At 44.0% G+C, this 27813-nt stretch overlaps 1 protein-coding gene across 6 annotated transcripts in view; it reads left to right on the forward strand.

Annotated features, from left to right (window-relative positions):
* Positions 1 to 27813, forward strand: part of TIAM1 (T-cell lymphoma invasion and metastasis 1) — a 462470-nt gene that overhangs the window by 337992 nt on the left and 96665 nt on the right. For 5 of the 6 annotated variants that reach the window (XM_018048483.1, XM_018048423.1, XM_018048380.1 and 2 more), the window contains 5 exons: positions 6019 to 6243; positions 8534 to 8719; positions 15716 to 15862; positions 18698 to 18772; positions 21206 to 21376. In XM_018048483.1, the coding sequence (XP_017903972.1) occupies positions 6019 to 6243; positions 8534 to 8719; positions 15716 to 15862; positions 18698 to 18772; positions 21206 to 21376 (804 nt within the window). The remainder of the gene's footprint in view (positions 1 to 6018; positions 6244 to 8533; positions 8720 to 15715; positions 15863 to 18697; positions 18773 to 21205; positions 21377 to 27813) is intronic. The other variant, XM_018048590.1, reaches the window with a different exon arrangement.

Raw genomic sequence — 27813 nt, forward strand, 5'->3', positions numbered from 1 at the left:
TCAGCAATTTTCATCTGGAGGGAGGGTCTGCTTCCTGTAAAAACAACTTAGGAATGTGTGTCAGGCCTTTATCTGGATATTTCAGGGAACTGGGAGTTTGGGTGATTCTGTCCTATGGCAGAATTTTAGTCTAAATTGTTACCAGTTTCCCCAGCCCAACAGCTATTCTTTGTTTCTACATTTTCCTCTTTCCCAATCATTCACTCGAGTCAGCATTTTACTTCAAAAGACAAGGATATGCCTCTGTTTCTGCATCTCCATTACAGTGCTGAGTCACTTCCATTGTGTCTGTCTCCTCGTGAGCCAATGAACTGTAGCCCTCCAGGCTCCTCGGTCCTTGGGGTTCTCCAGGCAAGAATACTGGAGTGGGTTGCCATGGCCCCCTCCAGGGGACCTTCCCCACCCAGGGACTGGACCTGCATCCCTTAAGGCTCCTGCATCAGCATGCAGATTCTTTACCACTGGCGCCACCTGGGAAGGCCCTGCGTCTCCGTCGCTGCCCTGCAAATAGAGTCGTCAGTACCGTCTTTCTAGATTCCATCAGTTCAGGTCAGTTCAGTCGCTCAGTCGTGGCCGACTCTTTGCGACCCCATGAATCGCAGCACGCCAGGTCTCCCTGTCCATCACCAGCTCCCGGAGTTCACTCAGACTCACGTCCATCGAGTCCGCGATGCCATCCAGCCATCTCATCCTCTGTCATCCCCTTCTCCTCCTGCCCCCAATCCCTCCCAGCATCATCATCTTTTCCAGTGAGTCAACTCTTCACGTGAGGTGGGCAAAGTACTGGAGCCTCAGCCTCAGCATCATTCCCTCCAAAGAACAGCCAGGGCTGATCTCCTTCAGAATGGACTGGTTGGACCTCCTTGCAGTCCAAGGGACTCTCAAGAGTCTTCTCCAACACCACAGTTCAAAAGCATCAATTCTTCGGTGCTCAGCCTTCTTCACAGTCCAACTCTCACATCCATACATGACCACAGGAAAAACCATAGCCTTGACTAGACAGACCTTTGCTGGCAAAGTAATGTCTCTGCTTTTGAATATGCTATCTAGGTTGGTCATAACTTTTCTTCCAAGAAGTAACATGTGGTAATATGCAGTCGTTGTCTTTCTCTTTCTGAGTGACTTCACTCTGGAGAGGGTGGGCTGAGTTGCATGGAAACATGCATATTATCATGTGTGAAATACAGAGCCAGTGGGAATTTGCTGTGCGACAGAGGGAGCCCAGCCCAGTGCTGTGAGACCACCTAGAGGGGTGGGATGGGGTGGGAGCAGTAAGAGGGGTTCAGGAGGGAGGGGACGGGTGTGTACCTGTGGCTGACTCATGCTGATGTATGGCAGAGGCCAGCACAATATTGTAAAGTGATTACCTACCACCAAAAAGAACAAAAAGACAAGGGCACAGGGGCTTGTACTCTTTTCACTTCTGCTCAGATCCATTGACCGCAGCCAAGTGACCTGACCACACCTAACTTCAAAGGCAGCAGGAAAATTCCATCCCCCCGGTGTCCCTAAGGAGAGCTCAAAATAAGTGAGCAACAGCAAAGACCCCACAGCTAGGCTTTCAGAGCAATTGGTGAGAGCTGAAGGGGTCTGGAGTGGTGTATGTAGCGTGTTTAAAAAAAAAAAAGGATGGAAAGAGATCAGGGTTTATGATAAATGACTGTGTCATCCCTGCCTCGACCAGGCTTGAGTTTCTTCATCTGTAAAATCATCCCACGGACCCCCTTCTTGATGAATATATTATTTTAAAAAGTAAGGTTTGTAACTGGATTTAGCAGAGTTTGTATCAGGAATTTTAAGCTGTTTCTCACTGTTCGTTAGGTATTATGTCAGGGTTGTAGATATTTGCTTTTCTTCCTCTGGGGTGGGAGAAGGGAAGCAGAGATGGATGAAGATGGTCCTGGGGGAATAGATGCTGACCTTTCAGAGAGCACTGATGCACCAGCTGTTTTTACTGGAGACATGTCCTGTCCTCCTTAGTGACACGTGCTACCTCTGCATGGATTCCATCTGAAAGAGCCCCACAATATCCTTTTCACATGGGTTAAAACGCCAGCTCCCTTCACATCTGAAAGCTCCTTGTTTCCATTGAGCTGTGCGTACAAAGGGGAAAAGCATATTTTGGCTCAAGGGACTAGCTGTTCATCAGATGCTGTCAGGCACTTTGGAGGACAAAGAAGGTGATGCTGGAAAAGGTCATGCTGTTGGGAACTTCCATTACAACCCTCCAGCGACACTCTTTCCTGAAAAATAAGAATCAAAAGTGTAACATTTTTAGAATAGTTATAGAAAAATTAGACTGCAATATTAGGGTGATATATCTGGGAAGGATCCTTTAAAATCTCTCTGTTAAAAAGTATAACGTATACACAGAAAAGTACTCTTTTTGATGATGTTTCATGGGCACACCGGTGACATACACTCACATAACTGTCACCCAGATCAAGAAGCAGAATATGGCCAGCACCCGAGAGACACCCTGTGCTTCCTTCAAAATGCTACCTCCCCTCCGCCCCCCAATTCCCATCAAACAACTCTTCTGACTTCTCACAGTGTGCATTAGTTTTCCTGTGTTTGTACTTTATATAAATAGAGTCTTGAAACTCTTTCGTGTTTGGCTTCTTTTCCTCAATCTTATGTGGGGCTGCCCTGGCGGCTCAGACAGTAAAGAATCCGCCTGCAATGCGGGAGACCTGGGTTTGATGCCTGGGTTGGGAAGATCCCCCGGAGGAGGGCATGGCAGCCCACTCCAGTGTTCTTGCCTGGAGAATCCCCTGGATAGAGGAGCCTGGCGGGCTGCGTCCATGGGGTTGCAAAGATGTGGACACGGCTGGGCGACTAAGTGCACAGCACGTGTGGAACTTTACCCGTATTGCAGCGCGTAGTCACCGGTCTTTCATTCCTGTGTCGTGTGTCACTGTGTGATTGTCCATGTGTTCCCTTCATTCTCCTGTTGACAGGTGTTGGGGTAGTTTTTAGTTTGGTCCTTTGCAAACTGAACTGGTGTAAACCTTTCAGGACATACGTTTTGGTGGACACAGGAATGCGTTTCTCTTGAGAACATGCCCACGAGTGCGTTTTGGGGGGTCACAAGGTGTGCAGACCTTCTACTTTAGGAGGTAGTACCAAATCGTTTTCCAAGCCAGTTACACCACTTTAGCATCCCGCAGCTCATAAGAATATTCTGGTTGCTCCATGTCTTCGCCAATACTTGGTATTTTCTTCCTGGAAATGTTTCTTTTCGAAAAGCATCCTTACTTGATTGTTTTCCCATCTGAACTGATTCCTTCTCTGCTGCTACTGCTACTGCCAAGTTGCTTCAGTCTTGTCTGACTCTGTGCGACCCCATAGACGGCAGCCCACCAGGCTCCCCCAACCCTGGGATTCTCCAAGCAAGAATACTCGAGTGGGCTGCCATTTCCTTTTCCAATGCATGAAAGTGAAAAGTGAAAGTGAAGTCGCTCAGTCATGTCCGACTCTTGGTGACCCCATGGACTGCAGCCCACCAGGCTCCTCCATCCATGGGATTTTCCAGGCAAGAGTACTGGAGTGGGGTGCCATTGCCTTCTCCAGTAAAATGTTTGAAAGGGGTGGGGTGGGGGAGATAACTGCACCTGCAGATTACCCACTGAGGTTGAGAAACCCAGAGACAGCAAACATTTCATTTGCACTAGGAATGGGAAGCATGGTGGTTTTATATGTGGGAGGATCTTACACTCTGTTTTTCTGGAATAACTTTAAAGTGATACATAAAGACAAAATGGAAGGTAATTGCTTTCTAAGAGGAGATTAAAGATAAAAAATTTGCATCTCAGTCTGTAACTCTTAAAGAATTAAAGGGGGGAGTGGGAAGTAAAATGGAGAAAGGTAGTCAGTTACAAGCTTGCAATTATAAGATGGTTAAGTCCTAGGTAGGTAATAGAAAGATGAATCTCATGTACACACATTGCATTTTTCCCTTTCCCTACCTATAAGTATTTACCTTTGACTTCCAGTATCTGTATCTCTTCTTCTTTTCCCACCGAGATGATCCCATTTGCTTTATCAGGTGCTGTTTCTTTAGGAGAATATCTAGCTTATTGAAGTCTTCCTTAGATACAGGCAAGTGTTTTGTTGTAAACATAACAACTGCCAGATTGCCTAGGTTAGTCTGTTGTGTGGTGTCTCTGCTGGCAGGCACTGTAACATTTGATGCCGTTTCTTTTATGGGATATGAATCTGATGAGATTCCGAAATAACATAAACTCTAGTGGTGGTGCCTTCACTTAAATTTCAGTTTTGTCGTGGAGTCCTGTTAGTAGAATATGCTTTCAAACCATGGCTCAAATGAGTGAGAAAAGTAGGAAGATGCATCAGAGAGAAAATAAAAAAGTAACAATGTTTTGTGACTGAAAAATGATGCTGTTGGCCAGTTTAATATTGAACTAGCCAAAGAGATCCTCTGTTCAGGCTGAGGCATGGTTGGGTTCTGAGCTAACTTCTGAGCGTTTACTAAACTTCTCTAAGGAGATGCTCATTGACTGTGTTCCTAGAGACTTAATCATAGCATATGGTGACACATGAGCTGTACCCCAGCTTTTGCCTTTCAGAGCACCCGGAGTTACAGCAAGCCCACTTTGAAGTTATCTGCTCATTGGCGGGTGTCTCCCGCCAGTGTTAATTGTCTTTAAAGCCCCTTGACCTGGTCGCTCTTAGTGGCTGGAGTTCTCCTAGGTGGTCGCTATTTCTGGACTCTCCCCTTGTTCCTGAGTTGGTAATACTTCGAGCTCCTGGATCTCCATCCCAGCCCTAGTTATGTTATGGCTTCTTGGCTCAGGCACGGCTCCTGAGGATTGGGGTCACAGCGGTTCACTGCAGACAGGGTTATCGCATTTTCCTTGTAATATCCCTTGGCTTCATTGTCACCTCTGAACTGACCTGTCCCCTCTGGGAACTGACCTTTGCTTCACAGCAACTGTCAATAAGAAACCAAGCTATCTGAAACACCTACTAAAAACCTTAATTTGTCTACTTATAAAAATAATAATATAGTGGAACTGTATGTCACTTTGTTCTATATCTTCCCAGTCTCCCATAAATGTGTTATCATACTTTCATTATTTTAAAAAATCAGAAGTTAAAAAAGAAACCAAAACTAAGCTCTCTGTATAGAACTGTCCACAGAGTCAGTGGGCATGAATCGGAACAAATTTCAGGAGACAGTGGAAGACAGAGGAGCCTGGCATGCTGCGGTCTGTGGGGTCACAAAGAGGTGGACATGACCTAGTGATTAGACGACAGTGGCGGATAGAATTGCCACATATGCCAGTGCTCTGGTTTGGGCTGCTGTCAGAAACCACCCCAGACTGGGTGACTTTATAAACATTCTGGAGGCTGGAAGTGTGAGATGAGGGTGGGAACATGGCTGGGGTCTGATTGGGCGCGTTCCCTGATTCACAGGTGGCAGTCTATGGAGCTCTGGAGCTAGCTAGCTCTCTGGCTTCTTTTTATAAGGGCACCGATCCCCTGTATGAAGCCTCCACTCCCATGACCTCATTACCTCCTAATACCATCACACTCGGAGAAGGAAATCGCAATCCACTCCAGTATTCTTGCCTGGAACATTCCATGGTGGGCTTCAGTCCATGGGGTAGCAAGGAGTCAGACACGACTGAGCGCACAGCTCCATCACACTGGGGGTTAGGTTTTCAGTGTTTGAATCTGGGGCAGGGGGCTGGATACAACCATTCAGTCCGTTGCAACAAGTGAGCTCCATAAGTACATGAGTGAGCTGACATGGTGGCCTCATTCCCGATAGCCCTTGGGAGCGAGGGCGGGGTGGAGTGGTGTCTGACCTGAGACGCCCTTGTTTTATCTGCTCTCTGAGCAAGGCGGTCAGAAAGGTTAGCCTTCCCCAGGGGGTGTGTAGAGCCGTCTGCTTGACCCCCAGCCAGGGCTTGCCTGGAAATGCACACTGGTTCTTCTCTGCTGACCTCCGTGGTGCCTGTTTCTTCTCGGGCCCCGCCCTGCCCCTCACAGACCACCAGCCAGACGGAGCTGGAGAACTGGATCACTGCCATCCACTCTGCTTGCGCGGCCGCTGTCGCAAGACACCACCACAAAGAGGACACGCTCCGGCTGCTGAAGTCGGAGATCAAGAAACTGGAGCAGAAGATCGACATGGATGAGAAGATGAAGAAAATGGGCGAAATGCAGCTGTCCTCCGTCACGGATTCAAAGAAGAAGAAAACTATATTAGATCAGGTAATTGTTCTCCTGTGTGCAGACGTGGGCCAATCCTTAGGCCTTGAAAGGGGTGTTTCTGCTGCCTTGGAACCGAGAGACATCCTTGGTTATCTCCTCCTTGTCGGCCTGTCGCCCAGGCTGCTAGACTCTCTATTTTGACTGTCAGTTCTCCTCACCAGTGGTTCACAGTTGATTGTTATGAGCTGAAGGGAACAGTATTACGCTGGAGGAAAAACAGAAGTCTAATGGAGGAGCCCTCCTGCTCCCACCAGTGGCAAGCTGTTCTCAGGGATCTGGGTAATTGGCATGTCTGCGATTTCATTCCCCGTGTTATCAGGTTGACCGCGTGCCCAACTGTGATGGGTCTAACTTCATCCCTGACCCCTCAATAAAGTTAAATTTCTATATTTAGTAAAGGTAGAGTGTGCTTTAACAATATGTGTATAATTACTGTATATGCAGGTAAGTGTATTTCATGCCAGAAAGGAAAGATTTAGTGAGATAACAGGCCATTTTGCCTTCTATTCAGTTCAGACGTTAAGACTCTGCCCTTCCAATGCAGAGGGCACTGGTTCAATCCCTGTCAGGGAACTAAGATCCCACGTGCCATGTGGTATTGCCAAAAAGGAAAAAAAAAATAAATAAATAAAGTGATTGCCATTTAGCAACATTTTGAAACTTTGCCTAGTATGTAGGAAATAAGTATGTGAACTCAGACGGTTAAGCGTCTGTCTACAATGTGGAAGACCCGGGTTCGATCCCTGGGTCGGGAAGATCCCCTGGAGAAGGAAATGGCAATCCACTCCAGTACTATTGCCTGGAAAATCCCATGGACAGAGGAGCCTGGTAGGCTACAGCCCATGGGGTCGCAAAGAGTCAGACACGACTGAGCGACTTTACCTTACCTTAAATAATTGATCAGCATATGACATTCTGAATTCCCCTCTGTCTGTTCTTTCCCTCGATTACCCTGTTCTTTGTATTTTTTAACCAGAGGTGAAATTTACATAACACAAACTTAACCGCTTTAAAGTGTGAATGTGTAATGTTGCTGCTGCTGCTGCTGCTAAGTCACTTCAGTCGTGTCCGACTGTGTGCGACCCCATAGATGGCAGCCTGCCAGGCTCCCCCATCCTTGGGATTCTCCAGGCAAGAACACTAGAGTGGGTTGCCATTTCCTTTTGAGTAACCATTATCTCTGTCTAGTCCCAGATACCGTCTACCTCAAAAGGAAGCTCCGTATCTTTTAAGCTGTTGCTCCTTTTGCCCCTGGCCTTCTGTCTCTGGGTTTGCCAGTTTCGGATGTTTTGTATAAATGGAGTCACATAATATGTGACCTTTTGTGTCAGTGTCTTTGAGTTAGCGTAATATCTTACAGACTGGTCCACGTTGTGGTATGCACACTCCATTCCTTTTATGGATGAATATTACTCCATCGTGTGTTTACACCACAATTTGTTTACCCATTCATCTTTTGATAGATATTTGGGCTAGTTCCATTATTTGGCTGTTGTGAATAGTGTTATGAATATGTGTTCATACTAACACCGTATTTTAAGCTGAAGTAAAAAGGTAGCTGTCAACCACCGATTAATATCCACATCACAGCCAAGATCCCCGAGCCTTCACAATATACCTGTTCCAACTCTCACTCTTTCATTACTTTATTCAACCGTCACATCAGCCTCAGGAGGTGGGTATTATTTTGCCACTTTGAAAAATGTGGAAACATCTTGGACCTATTCTGTGATTGAAACTATGTGTTCCAGAATGTGGAGCTTCACCATTAGTATTTTCCGTGGTCCCATCCTGTACTTTCAGCCGCCCACCTGCTCCCAAAACTCTCGGCCTATTTGTCTCTGATTTGGAAATCACTTTGCCTTCCCTCTTCTCTATCTTCCTCTGAAAAACCACCCCTAGGTAAGTCCTACACTTCTCCAGGGCTGGAATTCCTCTGCTTTTTCCCTTCTTCTCCCTCAGGTTTGTGGTTCTGAGCCTGGAGCTGATGGTCTGTCCTGGTTGCCAACATAGAATCTGTGATGGAAGGGAGCAGAGCAACTAAGGCTGTGTGTTCTGTGTGTCATACTGAATGTATGACGTTAGCTCGCAGAAAAACAAGTCAGCTATGGCAACAGCAAAATGGGACTTGTTATCACCTAAGAAACGTAGGATACCTGCTGTTTACCTTTTAGGATTAAAATTAATACCTTTGCAACATGTGGACTTGTCACACTTATGTGGAATAAAAATGTTAACATTTGCCTTCTCTTTTTCTTCTTTCACTTTCCCCCTGTTTTTACCACTGTAGATCTTTGTCTGGGAGCAGAATCTTGAGCAGTTCCAAATGGACCTGTTTCGCTACCGCTGTTACCTAGCCAGCCTCCAAGGTGGGGAGCTGCCCAACCCTAAAAGGTTACTTGCCTTTGCAAGCCGGCCAACCAAAGTGGCAATGGGCCGCCTTGGAATTTTTTCTGTGTCATCTTTTCATGCCCTGGTAAGTAGACGCTAATGTGTTTTTGATAAATATTCATCTTGACTATTAATCCTGAGCACGACTTGACAAGAGTCTCAGAAGTGGTTTTCCAGTTTTACTGTGTGGCTTTCTGATACGTCCTCTCTCAGCCGTGGATGCAAATCTTCATTTGAATCTCTTTTGACATTTGTTACTAAGCTGGTCTTGATGGGGCCTAAATTTTTGTGCAAAGAAAACATGAAAGGTATTACCTCAAGAGCTCTTCGCATGGGGTCCTGGTGGATAACTCATGTCATTTTTAGGTGGTGTCATGCTTTCAACGCCAGTATGTATTTTTTCTGTTATTCTTGTGGATATGATAAGTGGAGAGCTTGTTCTCTCAAACATAAATGTGTTTCTCTCTCAGTTTTTCACATGAAGACACACACCACATATTGAGTAGATTTCTTTAAAAATCTTCCTTTTCACTTTTTCATCATAGTTTTGAAAGTGAAAGTGTTAGTCACTCAGTCATGTCTGACTCTTTTTGACCCCATGGACTCACCAGGCTCCTCTCTCCATGGAATTCTCCAGGCAAGAATACTGGAGTGGGTTGCCATGCCCTCCTCCAGGGGATCTTCCCAACCCAGGGATCCAACCCAGGTCTACACTGCTGGCAGATTCTCTACTGTCTGAGCCACCAGGGAAGCCCCCATCATAGTTTTGGGTGACCATAAATACCTGATTCTTTTGTAGAAGGTCAAGACCTTTCTGTGTTTCTCAGCCCGACATAGGTCGTTGCTTGGGGAAGAGAATTTTCATCTGACCTCCAGAGCGGCAGATTGTGTAGTTGTTATGTTTGCAATCTGTAATTTCATGTACTTGCTAAATTGAAAACAGCTTTATGTACTTTGGGTTCCTTTCTTCTCAAAAATTGCTATGCGAGCAACACGGTTTTTGCCTATCCAAATGAACACCCACTGAAAATGTACTGCACCTTAGCACATTTACTGTGAAACTGAATGTTAAGTCCCAGGTTCCAGAAACCGCCTTGGAGAAGCTTTCCTGTGGGGCTCTGGGCTCGCTCTGTCAGCTGCGCTCTTCAATTGATTCAGAGCTGTAATTCACTCAGAGGCGTTTGTGTTCTTTATAAATAGATTAGCATCATCATTCAGATAATTAGGGTAGATTTACATTTTTAAAGAAGTCTTAAACCAATTTCTGGAGTTATTAGAACTGGCATCCTGATTTGTTCTACTAATTACAGCTCAGCTCTTGGTCTCCTGGCTACCACCTCTCCATACAGCTATTAAGTCTTATTTTTTTTAGTGGCACTGGGTCCAAGGGCTGTGATCAATTAATTTTGCAAACGGTCTTCAGTTTGTGGCTCTTGGTCTGTTTCTGTGAGACCTGGACCCTGCTTTGTAACTTAAGCAAATCTTAGTTTTCTTGTTCTGCAAATTAATTGCAAGAAAAATTCTTGTTTACCACACTGTGAGAATGTCATCAATTGAAGGAGCAGTCTTATTAAGGAAAGGGCTTCCGTGGTGGTTCAGACGCTAAAGAATCTACCTGCATGTCGGAGACTTCGGTTCGATCCCTGTGTCAGGAAGATCCTCTGGCGTAGGAAATGGTTACCCACTCCAGTATTCCTGCCTGGAGAATTCCAAGGACAGAGGAGCCTGGCGAGTTACAGTCATGGGGTTGCAAAGACTGGGACATGACTGAGCAACTAACACTTGATTTCACTTTCTTATGTAGGAAGTTTGATACCCATGATGGTGCATCAGTGTTATGACTGGGCTGGCCGAAAAGTTTGTTTGAGTTCTTATGGAAAAACCCTAATGAACTTTTCAACCAACCCAATACTAAATCCCAAGCCATCCAAATGGCTGTTTCCTTCTCCTGGGCTTGATAACCTTTGGAGAAAATAATCTTGCTGTCTACCTAAAACTTCTGTGTTTCTGCTATTTTCTTCAAAGCCGCTGAAGCTAACCTCTCGTGTGTGTGCTTAGTTGCTCAGCTGTCTCTGACTCTTTGCAGCTCCGTGGGCTATAGCCCGCCAGGCTCCTCTTGTCCTTGGAATTTTTCAGGCAAAAATGCTGGAGCAATTTGCCGTTTCCTCCTCCAGGGGATCTTCCCACCTCAGGGTTCAAACCTGCGTCTCTTGCATCGGTCAGGCAGATTCTTTACCACTAGCGCCACCTGGGAAGTCCCTCTAAAATGAGACGATGCAATAAAACCCACTAAATCATCCTTCCATAATTCATCTCCAGACCTGCTAATCTCCTCTGTCTCGATGTCTATGATTTGTGTGTGCTTTTCTTTTGATGGGCAGGCTTTAGAATCTGACCAGCTGACAACGGGAGTGGAAGGGTTGGTGACTTTTAGCTCTATTCAGTCCATGATCTTAAAGGAGAATGTTTAATTCCATATGTGCCAGTCTCTGTTCCTTTTTTTTTTTTTTTTTTGCTAGCTACGTCTGTATCGTATATCTGGGTGTTTGTGTGTCATTGTAAACTTCTCTTTTCCATGAGGGGTTTCAGTGGGACCAGACCAGTTAAGCAAGCCTGTTGGGTATCTCTTCCTATTTGTTGCTGTACGTTTTATAGAAGGTTCTGGGCAGGGAGTTTTTACTGTCTCATTTATTGGATACTTACTTTTTTTCTTTCTCTCCTTGTCTTTTGACCCCAGAGAATGTTCCCTTGGGGTTGAAACACTCTTCAATTTAGCCTTTGTCCAGACTTTTTTTTTCCTTTCTTTCTTTTAAGTGGGGAGCATGGGAGGAGGAGGTGTCAGGGCAACGGGGCTAGGGGAGGAGATTCGAGCACAATTTAAGTTCCATTGACCAGGACGACTTCGCATCATGCTCAGTGATTTTCAGTAATGAACTGAAGGGTCCCCACTGTACTCTTTGAAAGGTTATCATTGTTCTTGTTTGCACAGATGAACAGAATGATAGAGTAATCAGGTACGGGCCACAAAGAGAGGCATTGTGTGAGCAAAGATCATTGAGAAACTCTTGAGCTCTTGTCCAACAGTTCTTTTGCCAGCTTTTTTTTTTTTTTCCCTTCCATCTAAATCTCTTTGCTCATTTTGAGTCATTATTGTCTTGGGAGTAGCAGTAACTTTCGCAGTTTAAGAGGTCCCCAACAGTTTAGAGTAGTTACTATCAGAACCTTAAATGAAACAGTCCATTTGTTAAACGGAATTAAACCAACTGGTCAGCTGGGAACTGAACACATTTATGGTTATGTAGGTTTTTCTTCTGGACTCTGTTTGTCCAAAATTAGAAACTAGAGTTGCTGCTCACTTGTTGTAACTGTGTCATGTAGGATCTCTGCTTCTGCTTTTTCTTGTTTGTTTGTTGTTTATTTATTGATTCAGCTAACAAATGTGAGTGCCTGGCATATGTCCATACTGTCCTCTGATTAGGGTTATAGCGGTAAACAAATCCAGAGTTCTTGTCCCATTGGAGCTGATATTCTTGTGGGAAAGATGGATAATGAGTAAGCAATCAGATAAACACAAGGGCTTCCCAGGTGTCTCGGTGGTAAAGGATCTGCCTGCAGTGCAGGAGACCCAAGAGTCGTGGGTTCCATCCCTGGGTCAGGAAGATCCTCTAGAGAAGGAAATGGCACCCCACCCTAGTTATTTTGGCCTGGGAAATTCCATGGACAGAGGAGCCTGGTGGGCTACAGTTTATGGGGTCACAAATGTTGGACATGCCTTAGCGACTAAACAGCAACACCAGATAAACACAAAAGTTCAGATATTGATGGGTGCTGTGATACACACAGACACCAGAGACACACACGCACACACACACACACACACAGACACACACACACAGACACACACAGACACACACAGACACACACACACACACACAGACACACACACACACACACACAGACACACACACACACTTGACCATTCATTTCCGCAGGTTCTGCATCTGGGGATTCAACCAACCATGGATTGGAAATATTAAAAAAATAAATTCCAGAAAGTTCCAAAAAGCAAAACAAATTTGCTCAACTATTTCCATAGCATTTACATTGTACTTACACCTGTTTACATAGAATATACATTATATTAGGTATTATAAGTAAGCTAGTGATATTTAAAATACATAGGAGATGGTATGTAGGTTATATATAAGTACTATGCCATTGTATATAAGCTCTTGAGCATGGGAGGATTTTGGTTCCTTGGGGGTCCTAAAGAGCCAATTTCCCATGGATACTGACGGACAATTGTGTGTGTGTGTCCATACATGTGTATCTGCCTGTATATGTCCGTATATATATCTTTATAAATATGAGACCACGTGAACATTTTTTTCTCTAGAATGTTTACCTTTCATACCATTTATTCAGTGGTTCTAAGCCTCATGTTGTGACCATAAGCCTCACTGATTTTGACACAGTTATGTGAGCATCTTTGTATGTTAGCACATTATCACTTATTCCTTTTACAACTGTTGTTTACCTTTAGCTTAGAAAGCGATCAAATGGAGAAGAAGAAATGTTTGCATATTTAACGTAAGAATGTGTCCTTTATGGTTGTGTGACTTTTGCTCCCCTAACGCCTTGAGTATATTTGTGGTAAGAGCTCTCTCTGGGGGAGTTTTCCCACCATTGTGTTGAGTGCCACATTTTTCCCTGCCCCTGCCTAGGTTTGCTTATGTCTGAAGCTGAGAAAATGCAAGACCTTTCAAGCTCCCTCCTCTTTTTTTTGTTTGGGACCAAAACTTTCCCCCTAATACCCTTGCAGAGAAGGTGTTTTGATTCTTGTTTCTGATGGACGTCGGGGTCTTTGCCAATATACTCAGTGGGGCTTCCAGAGTGTTTACCTTGTCAGTGCTGAAAACCTCAGGAAGGTGTGCCTTGTAGCTAGTGTGCTCACTGCTGAGGGGGCCCCCGGTTGTTACCCAACATTGTTCATCTGCGAGAAGGCGGCCAGTTGGCAGCCATCACATGGGGAGTTGCCCGTGTGGGAATCTATGACAAGTAGGTTCTGAGATATTTACCTCCAGCAACAAAGAGTGGGTGGGGAAGTTTCATTTCAAGCCCAACTTGCTGTACCTCCTGGCACTCCCTTGTTTGAAAGGAGGGCCCGTGGGTGGCCTGTTGAGACCTCCTGGCTTCTGCTGGGACTCTGCTTACCACCTGTGGGATAAAGTTCAAGCCCAAATGATTGCCTGCAAAGACTTTATGGATTTTAAAATCCGTAAAGTCTCAGAGCTTCTGCACTTATTGCTTGATGCAGGTGATCACAGCAGTGGATGTAGGTTTGGTGTGGCCCCTTTCTGAACATTTAAGTATTTGTCTGGGTTCCTGGCTGGTAGCTCAAGTGTAAGGAGTCCGCCTGTAATGCAGGAGATGCAGGTTCAATTCCCGGGTCAGGAAGATCCCCTTGGAGGAGAAGATGGCAAGCCACTCCAGTATTATTGCTTGGAAAAATCCCACGAACAGAGGAGGCTGGTGGGCCACAGCGGGCTACAGTCCATAGGGGTTGCAAAGAGTGAACACAACTGAATTACTGAGCATGCACGCTGGCACCTTGCAAACATCTCAATGGAGGTTAGCTTCTTTTAAAAAAAAAAAAAAAAGAAAATACATTTTCCTCTCCAAAGTTAGTTGTAATAAAAAGATGAGTATCATATTTTAAGTGTAGATGAAAGAATTGCCAAATGCATTTAGTACGTTTCCATTTTTGTAAAAAGATGATATACATGTTTGCTTGGAAGTAAAGTCAGGAAGGATGTAACCAAATATTAACAGTGGTAGTTTTAATGTTTTGGGAAACATTTTTTTGCTCTCTTTTGCTGTGTAAAATATATCTTATAAAAATAAGGAGGAAAATGTCTTCTAGCCTTTTCTATGCCTGTTTGAAATTAAATATTTTACAAAATCATGATTGAGGAAATACAACTCTTATTCCTCTTTCACCTAAACATAGGACATGAAGGCTATAATGTGGTTTCACCATCTTTCCTGGACCCTGGATCCCTTCCGTCTTATTCTGTAATCCTTGAAAATGCTTCCATCCAAATGTCCTGAACTAGCTAACATGACCTTTCCAGAAAGAGGGGAGTGAAGGATAATGGAAAACCCTCTCCTTTTGAGGATTCTTCCTGGAAATTATAAATAACTTTTCTACTTCCCTTGGACCAGAACTTCATCAGTATCCCACACCCTGCTACAAGGAAAATAAGTCCACTTGGGGCAGCCAGATGCTCAACTTTTTTTGAGATTTCTCTGACTAAGGCCAAGGAGTGATTAATGTTGGGGGACAACCATCACTTGCTTAATGAGGAATGTAATTTTATGTAATTCTGAGAAAACAAAATAGAAGAGATGGGTAAATTTAGATTCAGTACGAAATCACAGGCACCCAAATGTGCTGTTTTCACTGTTTTTGCTGACACTCGGTCACTGTTTTTTGTTAGGGTATAGAAACAACTCTGTATCATTCAGAGAGAATCTCAAGAAAGTATGGTTAGTTTAACTTGATGCTAGAGTTTGGGACTGTGACCAGAAGGATATCGGATTTCTTGGAAACCTGGTATACATTCTGTTACAGTTATTATGTATTTTTACTGAGCCGACTCGTTGGAAAAGACCCTGGTGCTGGGAAAGATTGAGGGTGACAGAGGATGAGATAGTGGGATATCACCGACTCAATGGATGAAAGTCTGAGCAAAGTATGGAAGATAGTGAAGGACAGGGAAACCTGGTGTGCTGCAGTCCACGGGGTTGCAAAGAGTCAGACATGCCCTAGTAACTGAACAACAACAGCAACTGATCATTTCAGACAGCGATCGCGTTTGCCAAGCTTTCGGTTATAGTTTGAATCTAGAAAGGACTCTCACAGTTCCCGTATATGTGAGTTATGGATGGAATGCTGTGGTTGGTGGGCTCAGTGTTGGCTGACATGAGACTCTTGGAGGGTGGGGCTTAGTGGGGACTTTGGGGAACAGGTCCCTGGTCCTGACTACCTCTTGTCGATGGCCCCTCTTGCCGTCCTCAGGTGGCTGCCCGCACGGGTGAAACTGGAGTCAGAAGACGTACTCAGGCCATGTCCCGATCCGCAAGCAAGAGAAGGAGCAGGTTTTCTTCTCTTTGGGGTCTGGATACTACCTCTAAAAAGAAGCAGGGACGCCCAAGCATCAATCAGGTGGGTTCCAAGGTGGATGAGAAGCAAGCGTAGGTTGCTTCCACGGACACGGCGCTTGGGATGCGCATGTGTGTGTGCTGTTCCTTGACTGGTGCCCAGTGTCACAGCACTTCAGCTAGCTGAAGCAAAGACGTTGGTTGTGCTAGGTGCTTTGAATAGATAATGTGCACCCACAGCGCTGAACTCTGCTATTAGTCTATCACCAAGCTGCCGTCCCCACCTGCATCCTTTCTAAGCCTTGCTTAATTACAGACGTACGGAAAGTGCACTTCTTCCTGAGTCTTCCGGAAAAAAGCAGGGCTTGATGATGAAGCCACGTGGGCAACTGACGGTCTTTTTCTGCCTCCTCTGGTTTTGGATCAAAGGCCGCCTCCAGGGCAATCTGGTTATTTCTTTGCCCTTGACTGTTTGGGGTTGATGTTAAAATGGGTACCTACCAATATGAGGAACCAGGCGTCTGAGAGCCTCACCACCGTGACGTCCATCTCCCGAGGTGGCAGGGCTTGAAGGGGACCTGTCTCAGTGCATCCTGAGTGGTACCCCCTATGGTGCAGCATCAGTGGGTCTCTAATACCCAAATGCTCTGGCCTCATCACTTTGACTTTGACTATCAAAGACCACTTTCCTGCCAGAGTTACTTCTGGGGAATTCTCTTTCCATTGTCATTTCTTTTTGGCTTTGGAAAACAAGTTGCCCCAGAGCCGCTTTGATGATAGGCATGGAAAGAACATAGGAGAGGAGGAGAATATCCAGTCCGTGAGCTGCAGAGGCACTGTGCATTTTGAGGTCATGATTAGTATTGCCAATTTGACCTGTTCACTCTGAGCCCTTATGCAAAGTGAGACAGGTCCATTGACTGACTCAGTAAAAAAAAGATCTTGTTTATTTGGCTAGTTCAGCCATTAGTTTACTTAGGAATGACATTTAAAAGCGAAATCAGGCCTGAAGGCTGAGGTACTAAGTCCTTAGCTGCCCACCACGCTCATCGTTCCTACCTGGGATGTAGAAACGATGAGCAGGTGGGGAGAGCCGGAGCAGTCCTGCTGTTTGTTCTCTGGTCTTTGGGGGGAGAGGCGCGTCAAGTTGGCTGCCTGGGGTCTTGCTTCTGTGTAAATTCGAAGAATAAACTGGAGGAAAGTCAATATTTCAGCGGAAAAAGTCACACACAAGACTTGATGACTCTTGATTAAACGTGCAAAAAGGTGACCTTAGCAGTCAGCATTTCTCGCCTTGTTCTACATGCATCTGTTGGCCTTACAGGTGACTCAGACCATCACTATAAATACCTGCCAGGAGTTGCAGTTGGCAACTCGAGTTGCATTTCTCTTCTGTTAAAAGCCTTATTTCAGGGACGTGGTCAAGACTCGGTGCTTCCACTGCAGAGGGCATGGGTTTGATCCTTGATTTGGGAACAAAGATCCCACATGCCATATGAGCAGCTGATAAATAAATAAAATAATAAAATAAAATAAAAAATATCTTAAAAAAGGAGCTTTAGTTCATTCGTATGCTTCTCCTTTATGGTGCCCACTTATGTTATAGTCCATTGCTGCTGAAATATATGCCTGAATTTAAACGAATCCAAAAGAAGTTTAGCTAGTTCTTTTAATCAGAGGATCATGTGGTGTTCTATAACCAATTCTTGCTATTCTCTCTTATGGTAAGTGTTTTAAAAAACCTCTTAGCCATAAGCATACCAACAGAAATTGACTTGTTAATTTAGGACTTTGAAACAGATAAAAATTGTATGTGTCTATGTATCTCACTTGCTTTGGAGCAAAACCTTTTTCTTAATTACATACTCTATACCAACAGTACACCATCAGTTGAGAGCCAGTGTATAAAATTTCTCACGTTGATGTATTCAGGTTTTGACCACCTCGTGGCATAGGTACCCTGATGTGGTTTTAGTCATATCTTTTAAAATTGGATTATAATTGCTGTGTGATGGTGTATTAGTATCTGCTGTGCAATGAAGTGAATCAGCTAGATACATATGGAGCTATATACATACATATAGCTTTTGGGCCTCCTTCCCATCCATCTCTCATCCCACCCATCCAGGTCATTACAGAGCACTGAACTGACCTCCCTGCGCTATACGCCAGCTTCCCACTAGCTATTTATTTTCACACATGGTACTGTATATATGTCAAACCTCATCTCCCAATTCACAGTCATATCTTTAAGTTTGTAGAATTCTTAAATTTCCAAGGGTAGACAAGTTTCTATTTTTTAAATAAGAAACTTTTCCATGGTGTTGCGGTAATATAATTCTAAATGTATGTCTCAGGTTTTGCGGATTTTTAAGTTTGTTATTGATGTCTTTGTTTATTTTAAAATTCTTTGGCCACACCTCATGACATTTGGGACCTCAGATCTCAAACCAGGGATCAAACCCATGCCCCCTGCATTGGAAATGTGGAGTCTTAACCGCTAGGCCGTCAGGGAAGACCCCTTAGTTCTGAGGATTAAAACGTAAACTAATTATTATTGGTAAATATCTGATTAGGTGTGTGGCACTGTAGTTGAAATTCTTCATTGTGAAAGAATCCGGTACATTGCATTTGTAAGCTAATTCATCTAAATTTATAGAAAAGAATCTAGCTCTAATAAGCCAATTTTAAAAAATCGTCCGAGAGTTGGGGAGTGATCCCGACAGAGGAGTGGTTTTCCTGGTCTGCTAGCCTGTAAATTGTTTTACCTACTTGAGAGTTTGATGTGAGAGCATGTGAAATTTTTGTAATGTTTCCTAATAGCCATGCCCATTTCCATCCCCTTCTCATGCTTCTTTTGCCCAGATTCCTTTTTAAGATGATACTTTTGTATATGCAGGTGTTCGGTGAGGGAACTGAGGCTGTAAAGAAATCTTTAGAGGGAATATTTGATGACACTGTTCCAGATGGCAAGGTAAAAATAAACACACGTTCCTTTTCTAAAAGTACCACAAATACCTCAACATTCCACAGTGCACAGGTTTCTTGGGATCCTAAAATTAAGTAGACTCAGTATTAGAAACTGAAATGATCCGTCCTTTAAAATTATGTAACTGGTCAGAAGAGATGGAAAACTTCTTTATAGTAAGACATTCACCCGCTGACATCACATTTTCAGTAATTATCATTTGAATGTTTGTTTCCATCTAGAAGAAGGGAGGAAAGTGGGGTTCTGGGTAGCAGAATATTTTGTGCCGTTGTAAGCTCCTCTCGTAAACGACTTCCTTCTCAAGAGGTCAGTTTGTGCTGGTCTCCCTATCTACCCACACATGCTGTTTTGCTTCAATTAATTTCAAAGTACTATTCTAATGGTATGTTCTTTTAAAAATAAAACGTACATTTGCCTCCCAAGACAAGCATCCAGTTATAAATCTCCAGACTTGGTTTAACCTTGTGTTTGGCTTTAAAAGGATCTTTCAAACTGCTCTGATTGCAAGCCCATAAAGAATATTGATTTTTTTTTTTTTTTCCCTAGGCTGCTATTTTCAGCCTCTAAATGAATGGACATCCCTCATTTGAAAGACCCTAATGGTGATACCAACAGGCTCTTTGTTGGGGGAAGGGGTGGGAGTGCTGATGTTGATAATGTGACCTTGGTATGATCCTTCCATTCCCTGACTCAGAATCAATATGACAGAGCTCAGCTTTCAGTTGCCATGCAACCAAGCAGTGGCTTGTCCCATGTTCTAGATAGAGCCGAGCCTCTGAAATCAGGGTTCTGTTACTGCAGGGAGTGGGCAGAAGTGTGGTCACGGAGGGACCTTTTTCTCCCTTTGATGCCTAACTGCTCCTGGATTATGTCATTGTGGATATCAAGATAGCTGTCCTTGGAAATACGCATCAATAACCGCTGTCTCTTTCTGATGAAATCTCATGAAGTTAAATCACTGTCCTTACGTGCAATCCAAGCACAGTTTCTGTGTTCGTGTATTCATGTCTGAAGTTAGGTAATTCGTCTTGAATATCATAATTAGTGCACTTTTAATGTAGGGATATTTTCCCCAGTCACACGGATCCCGGAAACTGCAAAAACTGTTCCATTGGATTTCTGTCACTCTTTTCGTTTTTCCGAGATACCCCTTTATTTTTACTCCTTGGCTGGAGTGCAGTTTAGATACAAAATTTGGGCTGATCTAGTGCTAAGAGCGTTTCTTTAAGGTGGCACGTGGGGACAGAGTGGGAAAATTCCAATTACAATTAATGGGATTTGGGCAAGTTTATTGCATTTTGACAGTGCCTTCCCTGGGGTTCAATTTATCTGTGAAAGCCAAGCCATTCAAAGGCAGAGCTGAAACTGTCTTCTCCATTGAAGAATTTAGGTTAGTAGCCTTTACAGAGACATGTCCCCTATTCTGGGATCTGATCTTTTTACGTACAGAAGGTGTTACGTTACCACCTCTCAGGCTTCCGTACGGAAACTTGTTTCTTCTTATAATCTGCTGATGGCAGCACATTTTCAGTAATCTATGGGTACATATTTACCAATCCATGGATATAAACCAATATTCAAGGCTTATTTCTTACCACCTGTTGAGCATCAGCATTATTTTTACCTTGCTAAAATCTAAAGAAATTATTTCTTTGCTTACGCCAGAGAGACTAGATTCCTAATATTTCATCAACCTGTGGAGTGTTTTTTGGTTTAGCTGTTTAGCTGGCTTAGCTATAACCCAGCTGCTGAGTATGTAGGTAGGGCATGGCTCCTCCCACTCTTGGAAACTTGGTACTATTCCCCAATTCAGAGATGGACTGATGGCAACCACCTGAGAAAAGGCAGAAAGCTCACCTGTGGAGTTCTCTGCACCTCATAAGGGAAATGTAGCTCTCTGTCCCTTCCAGAGCTGTGCCAGAGGTTAAATGTGAGCACAGAAATGATGCTGGTTGTCAATAGCTTGTGTTGGAACACCATCTTTAAGAATTTCCTTGGAGCCTCCTGGTTGCCTTTGAAACTCATAGCTCATCAGGGTACAGAGTCTTGCCAGAGGACTCTCAGCTCTAAATTTGTAGTGGAAGAAATCATAGCAAGAAAGCCGAACTGAATGGATGGTCCATTTCTTTCTTTCTTCCAAAGTTTGATACCCACTCAGTCATGCAGTGCCCACCTGTGGATGCCATGGGTCAGGTGTGAGGTCTGCGTCTCACCTGAGACATCTCGCCCACCCCCAGAAAGCTCCTTTCTCTATAATTTCTTCCTCTCTCTGAGAGTCCCCTCTATCCTTTACTCCTGCCACCACACTTCTGCCACCGGGCCCTTTTCTTCAGAATAGATAATCCCTATGTGCTGTCAGGGGGTCTGAGATCCCCAGAGACTGACTTGCTGCTCTGCTAACTTTATTTCTTATCCTAGAGGGAGAAAGAAATGGTCTTACCCGCCGTCCACCAGCACAATCCCGACTGTGACATTTGGGTCCACGAGTATTTCACCCCGTCCTGGTTCTGTCTCCCGAACAATCAGCCAGCCCTGACGGTCGTCCGGCCCGGGGACACGGCCCGGGACACCCTGGAGCTGATCTGCAAGGTATGAGGCCACTTGGGGTAGTTTGCGTTCGAGGACTCCACGGACACTCAGCTGCGGGTGGCAGAGGAGGGTTCTTGAAAGAACACCTTCGTTTCATTCCAGAGTAGTATTGGGTCCCCTTGTGATAATATGCTTAATGGATGGACATGAATTCTTCCACACTAGGAGGAGAGGGATTCTCTTAGTAGCTTCTTGCAACATGTGTTCTTGATAGATTTGTGCAAAGCCTATTACGTGCTCATTGCACAAGTTGTAGAGAGTTTAGGTAAAGAACAAAGCCGAAAATTAAGGCACCCTTGCTCACAAAATTCACAAGTCACCTCGGTGAACATTTTGGTGTTTGTCCCTGCTTTCTGTTTGCCACAAGCACACATACATGTATTCAGTGGCATCATATTATGTGCACAGAGCTTCCCAGGTGTCTCAGATGGTAAACAATCTGCCTGTAATGTGGAAACCCAGGTACAGTCCCTGGGTCAGGAAGATCCCCTGGGGGAGGGAATGGCTACCCTCTCCAGTATTCTTGCCTGGAGAATCCCATGGACAGAGGAGCCTGGCGGGCTACAGTCCATGAGGTTGCAAAGAGCTGGACACGACTGAGAGATCAACACAACACTCGGTTACGTGCACTATTTGTAACCTGCTCTTTGACAGTTTCTAACACACCATGGGCATCTTTAGGGTAGGAAAACGTTGAAATAGATGTCAAATTTGCAGTCCATGATGAGAAATTCTCCTTCCTGTGAACATACAATTAGCCTCTTTTTTCCTTTAAAGTGGCAAGTGATTGAACTCCCTTCCTCTGTTTACACCTTAAGTTATAGAAGCTTTGTGATCATTTTCACGGTAAGCCCAGTTTCATTTTTTTGATCCTCCTTGAGTGACAGCTAGATGAACTGGATTGCCTTGAGTGAGAGAAGGGAAGGAGGAAATAACGGGACTTTTCTTAAATGTCAGGCTTTTCTTTTACCTAATTAGCAGCATTCATAATCTTATTTGGTAGTCATGTCGAGTCTGAGAAGCAGTGGTACGTCCCCATTGTATAGATGAGAAGGTGAGGCTCAGAAAGCCCTGGTTCCTTGCCTGAGCTCACATCACGGTCATAGTTGCTTGCAACGGAGGTTTTTTTTTCCCCTTTCAGTACTTTTATTTGTTTATTTGTTGTTTGGCTGTGCTGGGTCTTCGTTGCTCTTTGGGCTTTCCTCTAGTTGCGGCAAGCGGAGAGTACTCTCTAGTTGCAGTGTGCGCGCTTCTCATTGCAGTGGCTTCCCGTTGCAGAGCGGGGCTCTCGGGCACTTGGGCCAGTGATTGCGGCTCCCAGGCGCTAGAGGACAGGCTCAGTAGCTGAGGCGCCTCAGCCTTGTTGCTCCGTAGCCTATGTGGTCTCTTCCCAGATCAGGGGTCAGACCTACGTCTCCTGCTTTGGCAGGTGGGTTCTTTACCACTGAGTCACCAGGGAGGCCCGCCAAAGGAGGTTTTTAATCTCTATCTGGCCACTCCAAACTTGGATGGCTTCCTTTGTGCCAAGTAGATGGCTGCAAGAACTGTCAGTCATCTGGAAGGATGGTCCGTAAGGGGTGGAAGAGCCTAGAATATATTCTTGTGAAGTCGCTCAGTTGTGTCCGACTCTTTGCTACCCCTTGGAGTATAGCCCACCAGGCTCCTCTGTCCATGGGATTTTCCAGGCAAGAATACTGGAGTGGGTTGCCATTTCCTTCTCCAGGGGATCTTCCCAACCCAGGGATTGAACCCAGCTCTCCTGTATTGCAGGCAGATGCTTTAACCTCTGAGCTACCAGGGAATATTCTTAGGGGAGTGAAATTGCCTTCTCTGAGACCACTAAAGGGAAAGTGGAAACCTTGTCATAATTTTATCCTAGAAGAAGCTGGATGAATCCAATGATGTTTTGAACCTTCTCATTCAACATGTGCGTGCTAAGTCGCTTCAGTCATGTCCAACTCTGTGGACTGTAGAGTCCTATGGGCTGTAGCCCGCCAGGCTCCTCTGTCCATGGAATTCTCCAGGCAATGATACTGGAGTGGGCTGCCATTTCCTACTCCAGGGATCTTCCCGACCCAGGGATTAAACCCAGCTCTCTTAACGTCTCCTGCATTGGCAGGCAGATTCTTTACCACTACCACCGCCTGGGAAGCCCTCTATCGATACAAGTGGTTTATAAATACGGAATAACTTTCACTATCTCAATTAGTAACTCAGTTCTTCTGCCATCAGCAATTTTTGTACTTAACAAAAAGTACAAATGACTAGGACTTGGTAAGGGAAAAATCTGGCTTCATGTGAAGGAGAAATAGAACACTGTGGCTCAAATAAGCGTATCAGATCATCTCTCTGGAGGAAAAGTAGAAGGACCATTTGTTTCAGGGCAAAGCTGAAAATCAGCCCCCACATGGGTGTTAAAAATAAATGATACACCATTGCATGCTTCGCTTCCTTCATGTACACGAATTCTAGCTTTTTAAAGATAATGGCATTTCTGTTCACATTTTTTATTTTAATTACTTAACAAAATTAGTCTATTGAGGATTTCTGCATCCTTTTATTTATAGATTAGCACGATTCTTTAGAGACCCATTAATATTCTGCCGAGCTGTGGGAGTTATTCTCAGAACTGCAGCTGAAGGTGTCAGAAGTAGGACTCTGGGTTTTTCATATTAGCTGAACTCTGGAGGGGCCTTCCAAAGAGTAGCATTGCTCTGGCACCTCCTGTATGCACTGGCATTAGACTCCATCAGGAATTGGAAGGTGTGTTAGAGTTTAGCAATAAATATTGGTGAAAAATTAAACAGTGGGGAAAATAGTGATTTTAGGTACTTTTCAAGCTTTTGCTTTGATGGAAACTAAGGGAATGAAGGACAACTGTCAGGGCAACGTAGAGACCATCTTTAATTAATGAGTTAGACCAGCTGTCCTTATAAAGGGTTTTATCACTTGATGGGATTTTAATGGTGTCATTGTGACATATATCCCTTTCTCTAACAATAAAAGGGTTTTATTGTTTTTCTTAAATCCTCAGATTTTTTTTTTTCCCCGAAAAAACATAGAACTAGAGCTAAAAGCATTATGGTGTGGGACACTCTAACATCTCTTGAGTTTGAAAACAGAAACCTTTGGTGTGTGCTTCAGGAAATTGATGGTCCCCAGAAAAGCATTTGTGTGGGGTAAATTATATAGTGTGCCCAGAGCCAGGTGCTTTCTAAAGCTGAATGCTTCTTTAGGAGACACTTTATTGCAGTTAGTGGAGCTGATTTTATTCTTCAGACGGAAAGAGATAATAGGGAAAACAGTGCCACATGTTATTAATTATCTAATTAACATTGAGTGATGTCCCCGCCCCCCCCCCAGAGGAGGGTCCAAACAACAACGGTGATTGTTGGAATTGTCTGTCTTTTATTTCCTTATTGCTGTTCTCGGTGTTGGTGATGGGTGCTCTCGCTAATATTTAATAATCAATCTTTTTCCTCTGTCTCTCGCATTCAGCTCATTCTCTTTCCTATTCTGTCTGATCCACATCATTCCACATCAGTCTGTCATCTGCCATCCGAGCACCAGTCCAGTTCTGGTACAGTAACTGTTTCAAGATCTACATTTCATGTGCAGTTCATGCTTTGAATGTTATGAAAGTGACTGTTACTAAATCTAGCAGGAAGCATGTTGGCCTGTGGGTTGTGAATATATTCTGATCATTGCCATCACTCAAATAATTACAAAGAGATTCATTCATTCATACTCAGCTGTTACTATTCACGTGTGACCATGGGCATCTTTCTCATGCCTTTACCATGTAGACCTGTGACTTTTTCCTAATGAACGTGGGCATTAAAAAAAAAATAGAAAGATCATCTTGAAGGGCAGAATAAATATCCTTGGAAATTCTGCAGTAGCTCTGTGTGTGTGCACGCGCGTGCATGGATCTCTGTATGTCCTAACTGCATGCATTTATGTTTTCTGGAGAGGTTTGACTGAAATGGAAGAATATGAGCAGAAAAGAGCCAAACGTTGATGGATTTGAAGAGTATGGTATCTGTGTTAATGGGCTCAGATTACTTATTGAAAATACCTACCTTATGTTTTATATTTCATCCTTCGGAGGAGTCATAGAAACATGTAAATTTTAAAAAGTATGCCAACTACACTAAATAATGGTATAATTTGTGGCTTCACTGTCTCAAAATAAATCAAATGCTAAGTAACTTAAGTAAGTAAATGTGGGAAAACTTCATGGGGTCTTGATCAACAGGAACAAATCCACTGGGAAATCTTATCATCATCATCATCAATAAATATTTTGTGGACATTCCCAACAGAGCTGCCACTTAGAGAGTCTTCTGGAAACCAGACTGTTTAAATTATTTCCTGTCTGAATTTCTCCCAAGTTAGGAAGTTTTCTCTTGAAAATTTTACGATTAGTGACTGAAGAGAAACAACAACAAATCGTGCAGGCCACATCTTAGAATTACTGTCTTAAAATATTCATTAATATTTGGAATTCTTGCACATAGATGTGTTACAAACACGGTAAGTTTTTTTTTTTTTTAAACACCTTGATATTGACTTGCAAATAGTGGAGGATCTTGAAATTCTTGAGAGTGCTGATAATCTTAGTTCATTAAGATTTTCTCTTTATGTTAGACCAGCCATGACTCACTAGGGCTCATAATTGAGAAACATTTCCCAAAATGAGAAGACACACTGGTGTATTGATTGAAAGTCCCATTTTTAGGGTAACTATTTACTGATCGAACCACAGACTCCTGGGTTACAAGTAAGACCATTATCGTTTTTGTGTTTGTTGTGCGTGCTCACTTTTATCTTTCTAAGTTATCAAGACGTTATTGTAACTTAAAGAAGTTTGAAAATACGGTGGAGGAGGGAAGGTGGTAAGAACCACCCTTTTACCATCGTTCTGTTCTCTTTGTTAAACCCTTCAAAGTGTGGGCTCTTGTTTATTGTTCTCTGTGCAACTGTATAAATGTTTTCAGCATGGTAATATTTAAGGAATGGTGTCTCCATCAAAACCACCTGAAGACCTTTGGTGTCTGGCAGTGGGCTATCTCTCACGCTGAGGTTTCAGGAGTCTTGGATGAGGTTGCTATTCGGGTCTGGTTTCCAGAAGACTCTCTAAGTGGCAGCTCTGTTGGGAATGTCCACAAAATATATATTGATGATGATGGTAAGATTTCCCAGTGGGTTTGTTCCTGTTGATCAAGACCCCATGAAGTTTCATTTCTCTTTCCCTCCCACCTCAGTTGGAAATAGATGGCAAAGCAAAATATTTTGCTTCTATTAATAATTAAAGATTTCCGTGGGTGTCTTGGTCCATGGGAAGCATTTGCAGCTTCTGTCTCTGTGAGGTAAACTTTTCTTGCATATCACAGCTTTCTAAAGTATTATTACTTTGTTGTTTAACTCTGTGGCTCTCTGAGAAGTAGTAGCTAACACACTTTGAAGCTCCCCTGCCTTTGTTTCCTGGGTTTACCCATCCACCCTGGTTATTTTGCAAGAACAGTCTGGGTCTGGGAGTCATTGAGCATTTGCTTTTCAGCACCCACAGCAATGGAAAAGGAAATGGCACAACCCACTCCAGGATTCTTGTCTGGGGAAATCCCGTGGACGGATGAGCCGGGTGGGCGACAGTCCAGGGGGTTGCAGAAGAGTCAGGCACAACTGAGTGACTAAACAACGGCAACCCACAGCAGAGCCCAAAAGCCTGTACATGGAAGGTGCTGGCTCCGCGGTACGCATGTTCAGGCTGTGGTTTCAAATCATCACATTATAGGAGGAGGATGCACACTGGAGGTTCCCAAGAATCACTGTAGAAAACATCTTTATCATTTGGCTAGGTGGATGCACGCTGGAGGTTCCCAAGCATCACTGTAGAAAACATCTTTATCATTTGGCTAGGTGGATGCACGCTGGAGGTTCCCAAGCATCACTGTAGAAAACATCTTTATCATTTGGCTAGGTGGATGCACGCTGGAGGTTCCCAAGCATCACTGTAGAAAACATCTTTAACATTTGGCTAGGTGTTTAGCACAGAGTCTCTCCTACTGTCTGTAACTATGCTTTCTTGACGATGCAGGATCGATGTCTTGCATGTATATTTATTTACGAAGCAAAGCCATCAGTGTCCCCACCTCCTATGTTCTGTGTGCCCCTTCACACACTCCTGATGACTGCACTTATGTTTTATTAATTGCCCTATTGGCATTGCTTCTCATGGTGTCTGGCACACTTCAGAGTTTGTTGGGTGTAATTGAATATTTATTGGAATAAATATCAGAAATGTTCTTACTTTGGCCTTAAAGTTTTGGTTGAGTTCCATTTAGTCTCTCAGTTGTGTCCGACTCCTTGCAACCCCATGGGTTGCAGCACGCCAGGCTTCCCTGTCCGTCACCGACCCCCGGAGCTTACTCAAA

Source organism: Capra hircus, chromosome 1 (assembly GCF_001704415.2).
Source record: "Capra hircus breed San Clemente chromosome 1, ASM170441v1, whole genome shotgun sequence".
Taxonomy (NCBI): domain Eukaryota; kingdom Metazoa; phylum Chordata; class Mammalia; order Artiodactyla; family Bovidae; genus Capra; species Capra hircus.